Source organism: Hyla sarda, chromosome 6 (assembly GCF_029499605.1).
Source record: "Hyla sarda isolate aHylSar1 chromosome 6, aHylSar1.hap1, whole genome shotgun sequence".
NCBI lineage: Eukaryota > Metazoa > Chordata > Amphibia > Anura > Hylidae > Hyla > Hyla sarda.
The window spans coordinates 50,129,984-50,142,426 of record NC_079194.1 but is presented as its reverse complement, the minus strand read 5'-3'; the positions used below and the strand labels follow the sequence as shown (position 1 = coordinate 50,142,426).

General features: G+C 42.4%; 1 protein-coding gene across 3 annotated transcripts in view; it reads right to left on the bottom strand.

The window, feature by feature from the left end:
- Positions 1-12,443, bottom strand: part of RNF2 (ring finger protein 2) — a 33,875-nt gene that overhangs the window by 20,659 nt on the left and 773 nt on the right. For 2 of the 3 annotated variants that reach the window (XM_056523662.1, XM_056523660.1), the window contains exons 2-3: positions 2,831-2,922; positions 2,584-2,744 (exon numbers count right to left, since the gene is read on the bottom strand). In XM_056523662.1, coding sequence (XP_056379637.1) covers positions 2,584-2,744; positions 2,831-2,917 — 248 coding nt within the window. In that variant the 5' untranslated portion in view covers positions 2,918-2,922. Of the gene's footprint in view, positions 1-2,583; positions 2,745-2,830; positions 2,923-4,380; positions 4,414-4,522; positions 4,930-12,443 lie in introns of those variants that run through there. The other variant, XM_056523661.1, reaches the window with a different exon arrangement.

The window sequence follows — 12,443 nt, the reverse complement described above, 5'->3', positions numbered from 1 at the left end:
CTGTCCGGGCATGCTGGGAGTTGTAGTTTTGCAACAGCTGGAGGCACCCTCGTTGGGAAACCCTGAAATAGACAGTGATTTACAGCTCCCAGCAGATCTTTCTTACTTTTCTATGTACGGATTTGCTTTATCTATATTAGTTATCTGATTATTTTTCTTTAATCCTGACTTTCTCCTATTTTTGGATGAAATTTTGGGGCTTCAGAACCAATTACCAGGTTTCCATAGAGTTCTGGTCTCAACATACAATGGTTTCAACCTACAATGGTCGTCCCGGAACCAATTAATATTGTAACTTGAGGGACCACTGTATGTGTGTGTGGATATATATGTGCATGTGTATGAATAAATTAAGTCAGTGTGTGTGTGTGTGTCTAAGACAGGGGGACTACAATCACATGCCTCCAGCTGTTGCAAAACTACAACTCCCAGCATGCCTGCACAGCCAAATTATGTGTGGGCATGCTGGGAGTTGTAGTTTTGTAACAGTAGGAGGAACACAGCCTGCAGCAACACTGCTGTAAATCTGAGTTTTACCAATCATGTGCCTCCAGCTGTAGCAAAACTACAACTCAAAGGATGTGTGGGCATGCTGGGAGCTGTAGTTTTGCAAAAGCTGTAAGCACACAGTGTGTGTGTGTGTGTGTGTGTGTGTGTGTGTGTGTGTGTGTGTGTGTGTGTATAGCATAAAACCAGAAAGGAAAGGGTTACAGAGTGACTGAGGAGAGTGAGGGAGGGGGAGTGGTTATCACCTGAGGAGAAGAAAGGGACCCGCCCCCCTGCTTCTGGTCCACAACATTAAGGCAATTTAGAAATAAAGCAAAAATTCTGAGAGGAATATAGGTCATAGACACATAAAAAATGATATGGATGAGATACTGAGCAACATATAACAGTTTAGTTTTTTCTGGGTGATCTGACAGGTACGCTTTAAAGCCCATAGACTTCTACAAGATTCCACACTCCCAATTCCACAAGCGGTAATTCAGAAGTGTGAATGAGAGTGAGGAATCCCATAGAAGTCTATGAGCTTTAAAGGGGTATTCCAGGCCAAAACTTTTTTTTATATATCAACTGGCTCCGGAAAGTTAAACAGATTTGTAAATTACTTCGATTAAAAAAATCTTAATCCTTCCAATAGTTATTAGCTTCTGAAGTGGAGTTGTTGTTTTCTGTCTAACTGCTCTCTGATGCCTCACATCCCGGGAGCTGTGCAGTTCCTATGGGGATATTTTCCCATCATGCACAGCTCCCGGGACGTGACATCATCAATGAGCAGTTAGACAGAAAATTCAGAAGCTAATAACTATTGGCAGGATTAAGATTTTTTAATAGAAGATATTTACAAATCTGTTTAACTTTCCGGAGCCAGTTGATATATATAAAAAAAAAAAAAGTTTTTGCATGAAATACCCCTTTAAAAGGAAAACTGTCACATGTTTGCTCCCGCACTAACCACACGTACTGATGGATAGTGCGGGAGACACTGATTCCCATGATCCCCACCTTGGCCGGATCCGTCCAGCCGTTCGCCCGCAATCTTAGTTTTATTATATCTGGAAATGTGGCTGTAACTGGCACGGGCGGGGTTTCTGTAGCTTAACTGGCACTGTCCACAGCGCCGCCCGCTTATAAATATTCATCCCCCCTCACCCCAGGTCTCCCTCTCTTCGCCGCACCTAACTGGTCTTCACTGCGCATGCGCCACTTCCTGACATGCGCAGTGAAGTCCCGTTCGGAGCAGCGGAGAGAGGGAGAGCTGGGGTGAGGGGGGATGAATATTCATAAGCGGGCATCGCTGCGGACGGGCGGCACTGACGTCGGTGCCAGTTAAGCTACAGAAACCCCGCCCATGCCAGTTACAGCCACATTTCCAGATATAATAAAACTAAGATTGCAGGTGAGCGGCTGGACGGATCCGGCCAAGGTAGGGATCATAGGAATCAGTACCTGTGGTTAGTGCGGGAGCAAACATGTGACAGTTTTCCTTTAATTTGAGGCGGAATTCCGCAAGTGGAAATTCTGCTGTGTGAATAGACCCTTATGGCACAGGCTCAGGTACCACCCCTACATCTTCTTGCAGAATTTTTGAGGGGATATTCACGGTCCTGCCTAAATTGTACGGTATGTGGCTGTCCTACTACTAACTATAAGATCATTAAAATGGGCACTGTCATTAAAATAATTTTTTTTGCCTATTATACAGCAGGTAAAATAAGATTTGTAATTTATGCTGGACTGGCAGGAGACCAAACTCAGGAAGTGCAGTCCGGCCATAGGCAGTGAATAGCACTTGCTCTCTGCTTTTGTATGTAACATGGAGAGACAGTGTTGTCTGGACCAGAAGGGAGACCCCTAGAGGCCAGATTTATACTTACATATACAATACAAAATACATTTTAGTTTTTTGGTTTTTATTTTTACAGGGAGTAAATTACAAGTCTTCTTTATTTCACCTGCTGTATCATATGCAAATAATTTAAAATGACCGTGCCCATTTAACTGAATTATCTAGATTAGTAACCAGCTAAAAAAGTGGAGTATCCAGAAACGGTAAGGTAACCGCGCCCGTGCCCTACTCACCCACTCCTGAGAGCGGTTATGATGCAGTCGGCACAGAAGCGGTGCAGACATTCCTTAGTCGTCATAGTGTTCTTCAGCATGTCCAGGCAGATGGGACACATGAGTTCGCTGTGGAGGCTTCTTGGGGACACCACAATCTCCAGGCCGTCTGTAATTGCTTCCTGTTAGAAGACATGAGACATGAGGTTAAAAAGGGAGCGTACGAAACCTAAAGGGGGTGCGGAGTCTAGAGGAGCGGAGTCATTACCTGTGGTGTCCTCTGCAGCTCATACAGGCTGAGCTCCCAGGTCTTGCTCAGTGGTTGAGCACCGTTGGTTTGAACAGCCTGAGACATGGTTACTGGGAATAAACAGACAGGAAAATCATGTTAGCGCAATTCATTTTTTTTAAATTAAATGTATGAATTTTTTATTTTATTTAAAAAAAAAATTATCTTTTTAAATTTTTTTTTTTTATTTTTTTTATACAGTAGAACCCTTTTGGCAGTAGATGGCACTGTATGTGTCTATGACGTCTAAATCAAGGCCACATACGTGATGTGAAGAGAGCCTGAGGCTATGGTCGTATGGCTTTTATTTATTTTTAATAATATAATAATTTTTTATTTTTTATTTTTTTTTAAGGCTGAAATTACAATGTAACTACATTGAAACCTCTCCAAAAGACCAACTAGACCAGATTTTCAGGTCCACATTATGCATTTTGTTTCTGGAATCAATATAGATCAGTGTTTCACCAACAAGGGTACCTCCAGTGGTTGCCAAACTACAACTCCCAGCATGCCCGGACAGCCTTTGGCTGTCCGGGCATGCTGGGAGTTGTAGTTTGGCAACCGCCGGAGGCACCCTGGTTGGGAAAAACCGATATAGACAATGGGGGGTGTTTTTAATTTTATGGTGAAATAAAATTTATAACATCAAAGTGAATAAAAATATAGTACGAAAACATGGATGGACCAATAGGTTCTGCATAATTTAGGAAGGCAAAATCCACCGTATTGCTAAAAGGAGATACCTTGTACAATCAGAGTCTATCAGGTGGTGTGTTGTTGGTAGAGATTAGAGATGAGCGAACTTAACGTAAATTCGATTCGTCACGAACTTCTCAGCTCGGCAGTTGATGACTTTTCCTGCATAAATTAGTTCAGCTTTCCGGTGGGCTGGAAAAGGTGGATACAGTCCTAGGAAAGAGTCTCCTAGGACTGTATCCACCTTTTCCAGCCCACCGGAGCACCGGAAAGCTGAACTAATTTATGCAGGAAAAGTCATCAACTGCCGAGCTGAGAAGTTCGTGACGAATCGAATTTACTGTAAGTTCGCTCATCTCTAGTAGAGATGTAAAAAAAAAAAAAAAGGACACATCGGTATCCCTGAAAGGAAAGTAAACATATACACTACACATCCCAACTACTCTAACCGATCTCCCAACGTGTTTCTATCACTGAGAAAACACGACTTCATCAGGGGAGATAAATAATGTGGAGTAGATATAATATTTCTAGTATAATATAGTATAGTATAATATTTGTGATATGATTAAGGAATTATTAAACAATAGCACCCGTCGACAAGTATACCAGGGGTCTGGTTGCATCCCCCCCCATACCCTCTATCAGTCTAGACGTCACCAGGTACAATTTGGGATCACTAGAAAATGTCAGATGCATGGGTTACATAAAGCAGATATCCATTGTGTTCCTAGAGATAAAAGAGAAAAATACCCTCAATTTACAATATAGTACGTGCACAGACCGGTATATTGATTGATTGATTCCTTTGCCGCCATGCGGCTACTCACTATCCTAGATGTCCTGTAGAGGCTCCTGTTATACTGCATTGGCAAAGAAAAGAAACAGAGACAATGCCCCCAGTTACCATTAGGACACACAGTTGTTAGGGGGGGATAAGTACCATATGTAGGCCGCAATCCAGATACTTACTGTCCCAGTCGTCCGGTTAATTCCCCGTGCTCCCCAGTGGCAGGGGGCCGATCAGTGTGCCGTCTGCCGCACACTTGTCAGGGAGTATTGGCCTCATATATATGAGCTCAGGGCCGGGTGGGCGTACCGCAGCCTACGTGACGTCACATTGCGGCCGGTGACTGGCTGAGCGGGCCGTCACTGAGAAACTAGTACGTTTCTAAAAGGTGGTGGCCAGAGCACTCAGCGGGCAGAGAAGGGCGCCTTTCCGGAGAACCCCGGAGTCCCAGTGGTCAGACGTCCCACGATCAGACACTTATTAAAACATATCCCCTATCAAGTGGACAGTGTCTGACAACTGGATAATACGTACGCACATTGGGGGAGATTTATCCAAACCTGTCCAGAGGAAAAGTTGCTGAGTTGCCCATAGCAACCAATCAGATCACTTTCATTTTTAACAAGGCCTCTGCAAAATGAAAGAAGCAATCAGATTGGTTGCTATGGGCAACTCAGCAACTTTTCCTCTGGACAGGTTTTGATAAATGTCCCCCATTTTGTACTAGACAGGTTAGTATTTGTAATTGTTTATTACATTTTTAGCTAATGTTTGGGCTGTAGCAAAAGCCAAAACCCCTCTGCGCAAAAATGTATTTAATCTGGAATTTACTTTGGGCTGTTAATGGCACACAATACATGCAAAAATATGGCTTTAAATAGAGCCATATTTCAGGCCATAAGTGGCAAAAAAAAAAAATGCTTAATTTTTACTGCCATAAAATGAACGTATCTGAATAAACATTCTCCCGATGGATTCCACGGAAGTCAATAGTAAAAATAAATAAATAATATGGCTGCAATTGAACAGCTCAAAAGACAGCCCAAATAGCTGTGTGGGAACATGGCCTAAAAGGTAACCTGTCGAGTGTGCTTATTCCCCAAAGGCTAGGTTCACACTACGGAATTTCCGCCTGCAATTCCGCTTTGAAATTCCGCTTGCTAAAATGTATAGTGTAGTGAATGGGTTTTCCGTTCACAAATTCACACTTTGGAATTTGTGAAGCGGAATTTGTGAACGGAAAATCCGCTTGAAATTTTCCACCTGAAGAACAGCGTTGCTCATTCTTCAGGCGGAAATACTCGTGGGACACATTGCAGTCTATTGGAGACTACAGTGTCCGCGCGGTCCTAGCGCCGACTGATTCAGTCAGCGCTGGCCGCACTCTGAATCTCCGGGCGGAAATTTTATGCCCGGAGATTCCGTAGTGTGAACCTAGCCTCAGGGTCTATTCACACGGCAGAATTTTCGTTTGCGGAATTCTGCCAAAAATGAAAGCCCATAGACTTCTATGGGAATCCGTACTCCCATTCAACACTGGGAATAGCAGTGCAGAATCCTATAGAAGTCTATGGGCTTTCATTTGAGGCGGAATTCCGCAAGCGAAAATTCTGCCGTGTGAATAGACCCTAAGCTTCTGGCTGATACTACGCAATCCAGAAATCCACCATCTTTGTCAGCGCACGCTGTAAACTACTACCTGTAGCCACGATGTCGAGTAGTCAGCAGTCCATCCTGTAAACATACCCTTCCCGGCTTGAGTAAAGGAGTATTCTGGTATAGAGCTATTTTTACCCATATACTCTATAGGTCGGTATTTCCCAACCAGCAAAACTACAACTATGTAACTCTATAAGACACTCAGACTTAGGAATCATTTTTCAAGTGCGATTCCCGTATAAGTTTTCATTATTGAAAACGTATGGAACCGTATTGAAAACCGTATACATAGACAAATAATTGGAAACCGTATGCACCCGGTTGCATACCGTTTGCTTGCAATACGGTTTTCTCCCGTACTCAAAACGGTAATTGACCACGGTTTTGTCTCCGGTTTAAAAACCGTACTGCAACCGCATACGTTTTTTTTTAATTTTAACATGGACGTCAATGGGAAACACACATGTGTACAGTTCCATACGGAAAACCGTATAAGTTTTTTACTTTGCACATGCACATTTGCATCCTAAAGTCCCCACCCAAGACCCCTTCCATTAAAAATTTACAACATTTTCAAAAATGTATGGTTTTTACTTTTTAAATAAAAAACGTACGGAACTGTATGCACTTTTAAAAACAGTACACTGCTTAAAAACGCATATGGTTTACTTTTTCCCCATACTGTTCCATCAGTTTTTTTGCTATACGGTTTTCTTTAGAAAAAACTGATTGAAAACAGTATGGCAAAAACGTGATGTGAACCCAGCCTTAGGCTAGGTTCACACCACGTTTTTCAAATATGGTTACCATATATGGTTTTCCGCTAAAAAACGTATGGCAAAAACAGTATGCAACCGTATGACTCCAAATTAAAACGTATACGGTTTTTCCCGTACGGTTCTATCAGTTTGCATCAGTTTTTGCCAACGGTTTTGCTATTTTGTTGGAATTAGTTTTCCAGCAAATTAATAAAGTTACTATTGTTCTATTGAAATTCCAATCTGCGCATGTGTCAACTCCAAAAACGGATTAGAAAAACCGCGTGCAACCGTATTCTGAAATTCTGTGTACGGTTCTCATAGACAACAATGTTAGAAGAACCGCATACGGTTCGCATACGGTTTTCCAACCGGAAACAAAAACAAGGTCGACAGCGTTTTTGCCTACGGTTGAAAAATCGGCAAAACCGTATCTGAGGCAAAACGGATGCAACCGTACACAACATTTGGAATACGGTTTACAATGCATTCTCTATGCATACGGTTTCGGACATGGTCGTATACGTTTTTTTTGCGGAAAACCGTATACGGTTACCGTATTTGAAAAACGTGATGTGAACCCAGCCTTACCTAGAGAGAGACTTCCGCTTCACACACACAACCTCATGTGTTCACAGGGCAGTGCACAGAGACCAGAACAGAGCCGCACAGTAAGGGGGAAACAGGGTGGCTGTTTGGCTTCACCCTGCTAAAGCCCCTTATGGAATAAAAATGGTGGCTGGAGTGTCTCTTTTAGGGAAATCTGTCATCCGTGTCACCTGCACTAACCTGTCAGGCACAGACAGGAAAGTGCAGGTGACACTGATGACAATACTTACCTGGTCCCATTCCGTGCACTTGTTCTCCCGCCGTATCTTCCGTTTCGGGGCAGACTTGGCGCATGGGCAGAGCCCATGCTCCAAGTCGACCCCAGAATGGAGGATACGGTGGAAGATTGCGGGAGAACCAAAGCACGGAACAAGACCAGGTAAGTATTGTTGTCATCAGTGTCACCTGCACTTTCCTGTCTGTACCAACAGGTTAGTGCAGGTGACACTGATGACGGATTTCCTTTAAATGTAAACACAAATATGGTGTTAACTTTTTAGCCCCGGAGGAAAAAAAATATATTTTATTTTTTTAAACAACAACTGCCAGAAAGTTAAACAGATTTGTTAATTACTTCTATTCAAAAAAATCTTAATCCTTTCAGCACTTATTAGCAGCTGTATGCTACAGGGAAAATTCTTTTCTTTTTTGTCTTGTCCACCGTGCTTTCTGTTGACACCTGATGCCCATATCAGGAACTGTCCAGAGCAGGAGAAAATCCCTATTGCAAACCTATGCTGCTCTGGACAGTTCCTGATACGGACAGAGGTGTCAGCAGAGAGCACGGTGGACAAGACAAAAAAAGAAATTCAAGAAGAATTGAATTTCCTCTGTAGTATTCAGCAGCTAATAAGTACTAAAAGGATTAAGATTTTTTAATAGAAGTAATTTACAAATCTGTTTAACTTTCCGGAGCCAGTTGATTTAAAAAAAAAAAATAAAAAAAAAACGTGGTCGACCACGTTTTTGCCTGCGGTCGGGAAACCGCATGCGGCCGAAAAAGCAGCCGGAGGCTGCGGTTCACTCCGGTCGGCTCATAGACATACATTAACTACGGTTCCCGAATACGGCTGAGTGCGGGCGCCGCGATTAAGCCCCGCCCACCCCTCCTCCCAGCTGTATACGGGAACCGTAATTACAAACTGTAGTGTGAACCCAGCCTTAGGCCCGGAGGTTCCGAGTGCAGCCAGGCCCAACTGAACCATGTGGACATTGCAGTCTCCAATAGACTGCAATGTGTTCCGCCAGTATTTCCGCCTGAAGAATGAGCAACGCCATTCTTCAGGCGGAAATTTTCAAGCGGATTTTCCGTTCACAAATTCCAGAGTGTGAATTTGTGAACTTAAACCCATTCACTATACTGTAAGTTACATTTTAGTAAGTGGAATTGCAGGCGGAAATTCCGTAGTGTGAACCCAGTCTTATTCAGGCAGAACAGAATTCAGCGTCAGAATTCAGCTAGGGAAAATCCTCAGTGTGAACAGGGCAGCAGGAAGTCCAGTCAAGTCAATGGGACTTTCTTTTAAAGGTGCGTTCCCACCTGGCGTATACGCAGCGTATTTGACGCTGCGCAAAATTTACGGCAGCAGCGGGAAATATGCTGCGTATTCCTTGCTCACTATACACACAGGACTTTTCGGCGGCAGTCCTATGCGTGCAGTGAGTTTTGGAGGCGGAGCCACGTTTCACAGTCACGCCGGCACACGGCCCCGCCTCTAAAAACTCACTACACGCATAGGGCTGCTGCCGGAAAGTCCTGTGTGTATAGTGAGCAAGGAATACGCAGCGTATTTCCCGCTGCTGCCATAAATTTTGCGCAGCATCAAATACGCTGCGTATACGCCCTGTGGGAACGCACCCTAAGGATGAATTGGAGCAGATTAAGCGAGCAGAATTACTTGAGTAAAATCCTCAGTGTGAACATACTCTAAGGCTCGATTTACATTCAGATTTTTACATCCGACTAGTTAACACGATTTTTTACCTAAAAATCGTCTACAATCGTATTTCTAGTCACATCCATTGACTTCTATATAATAAGGCTTCTTTCACACTCCTGTCATGCACTGTCCAAAAACGGCCATGAGGCTTTTCTTTTTTTGCCTTTAACGCCCATTATCAGGACGGTGCACAACAGGCAACAACGGGTGATGGATCCCATTCACTATAACGGGGACGGTCGGGCGCCGTTTTTTTAGCGAGAGAAAAAAAACGGAATATGCAGTAATTTTTCTTCTGCTATTCTCCCCTCATTTTTTAAAGGGGTATTCCAGGCAAAATAAAACTTTTTTTTTTATATATCAACTGGCTCCGGAAAGTTAAACAGATTTGTAAATTACTTCTTTTAAAAAAAAAAATCTTAATCCTTCCAATAGTTATTAGCTTCTGAAGTTGAGTTGTTGTTTTCTGTCTAACTGCTCAATGATGACTCACGTCCCGGGAGCTGTGCAGTTCCTATGGGGATATTCTCCCATCATGCACAGCTCCCGGGACGTGACATCATCATAGAGCAGTTAGACAGAAAACTTCAGAAGCTAATAACTATTGGAAGGATTAAGATTTTTTTAATAGAAGTAATTTACAAATCTGTTTAACTTTCTGGAGCCAGTTGATATATATATATATATATATATATATATATATATATATATATATATATATATATATAAAAAGTTTTTGCCTGGAATACCCCTTTAACATTGGGTCACAACATCAGTGTGAAAGAAGCCTAAGTGTTAACTACATGCATCAGTTTTCAGCCAATCGGGTTTCCATCAAATTTTTAGTTTGGCAAAAAATAAAAATAAAATTGTGGTTGACCACAATTTTGTGACATGATTCAAAGTTGAATTTAAAGAGGTATCCCTCCAAAGGATTGCAGGGGGCCCGGCCGCTGGGACCCCTCCCGGTCTCTGGTGCGTGCTGTGCCGTCTGTACATGATGACGGGCGACCACAGCCGTCACACCCCCTCCCATAGACATGAATGAAAGGGGCGTAACGTGACGATCACAGAAGCGCCATAAATGTTCACAACGCTGGGGTGCTGGCCTGGAGATTGTGTGGGGTGCCAGCGGCCCAACCCCTGCCAAACATCTTATCCCCTATACTTTGGTTAGAAGATAAGATGCCTAGGGGCAGAGTACCCCTTTAAGTCGTATGTGATTTTCCTAATATTAATGTCTATGTAAACTGTCCTTAAACATTACTGAACTATTTCTTGGTTTATACGCACACTTTTTTGTTTACACTTGCGGTAGCTTCGAAATAGTCTAAAAGGTTCACGAAACATCCACTGTTTTTATACGATTGTTACGTCCTCCTATTTTACTTTCTGCATCCAATTTGATCAGATTTTTCCCAATCTGATTTTACAATCCGATTGTTCGATGTAAAAAACATGATGTGAACCCAGCCTTAAAAAAAATAATCGTTAACCCCGATTTTCCAACCGACTAAAAAATTGGAAGAAAATTTTACCAAATTGGGTGCGCGAGTTTGACGCGACGATTTATAGGTCTATAATGGTGCAGTCAAGTTTTGATGTAAAAATCATGATGTCAACGCACCCTTAGCCTGCAATCACATCCAAAAAAAAAAATAATATGTTTTAATTTAAAAAACTATATCCATTTTAATGTTTCTCAAATGTTCTAGACTAGTGTTTTCCAACCAGGGTGCTTCCTGCTGTTTCAAAACTACAACTCCCAGCATGCTCAGACAGCCATGGGCATTGTAGTTTTGCAACAGCTGGAGGCACCCTGGTTGGGAAACACTGTTCTAGACTGTTTTGAAGCTACAGCACATGTGGTATTTAAAAAAAATAAAAGAAAGTGTACAATTACAGTGATCCCTCAACTTACAATGGCCTCAACATACAATAGTTTCAACATACAATGGTCTTTTCTGGACCATTGTAAATTGAAACCAGAGACTCAACATACAATGTACAGACAGTCCAGATCTGTGAAACGTGTCAATGGCCGGAAGAACTGACCAATCAGAATGGACATTCACTGGTAAATCCCCTGTATTACTGAAGTATATGCATTGACTGGTGTCTGGTAGCGCCCCCTACAGTACAGGGAGGTATTACATGTTCTGTACTACTATTTACCTGTATTACTGAAGTGCATGCACTGACTGGTGTCTGGTAGTGCCCCCTACAGTACAGGGAGGTATTACATGTTCTGTACTACTATTTACCTGTATTACTGAAGTGCGTGCACTGACTGGTGTCTGGTAGCGCCCCATACAGTACAGGGAGGTATTACGTGTTCTGTACACATTACCTGTACCAGGGTTAGCTGCTACTTTGGACACCAGGTGAGGGCGACTCCATGTTACTTTTTTTTTAGGACATTGCATGTACTGTACAGGACCCCGAAGAAGCTCCTGTCCTCTACTTAGACCAGTTTTTTTCCCCCAAGCAGGGAGCCCATACCTGTTGCAAAACTACAACTCCCAGCATGCCCGGACAGCCTTTGGCTGTCCAGGCATGCTGGGAGTTGTAGTTTTGCGACAGCTGGAGGCTCCCTGCTTGGGAGACACTGACATAGACAGTGATTTATATCTCCCAGCAGATCTTTATTACTTTTATATGTAAGAATTTGCTTTATCTGTTTAGTTATCTACTTATTTTTCTTTAATTCTCACTTTTTCCTATTTTTGGATGACATTTTGGTGCCTTTAGAACCAATTACCAGGTTTCCATAGAGTTCTGGTCTCAACATACAATGGTTTCAATATACAATGGTCGTCCCGGAACCAATTCATATTGTAACTTGAGGGACCACTGTATATGGCTCGAAACATTCCGTGATACAACACAACACAGTTAAACTATAACGTATTTAAAGAAAAAAAAAAAAAATCATACAATTTAAATTCATATTTAAAATTGGGATTAACCACCATTTTCCACCTGACAAAAAAATAAATTGGGTGAAAAAAAATAAATAAATAAAAAAGACCAAAACGTGTTGGATACAGTTTGTCAATAGACATCAGTGGACACGTCTAGATACGTAAAGATATAGGACAGATTTACTAAAATCGATCTTTGTTGCCCCTAGCAAC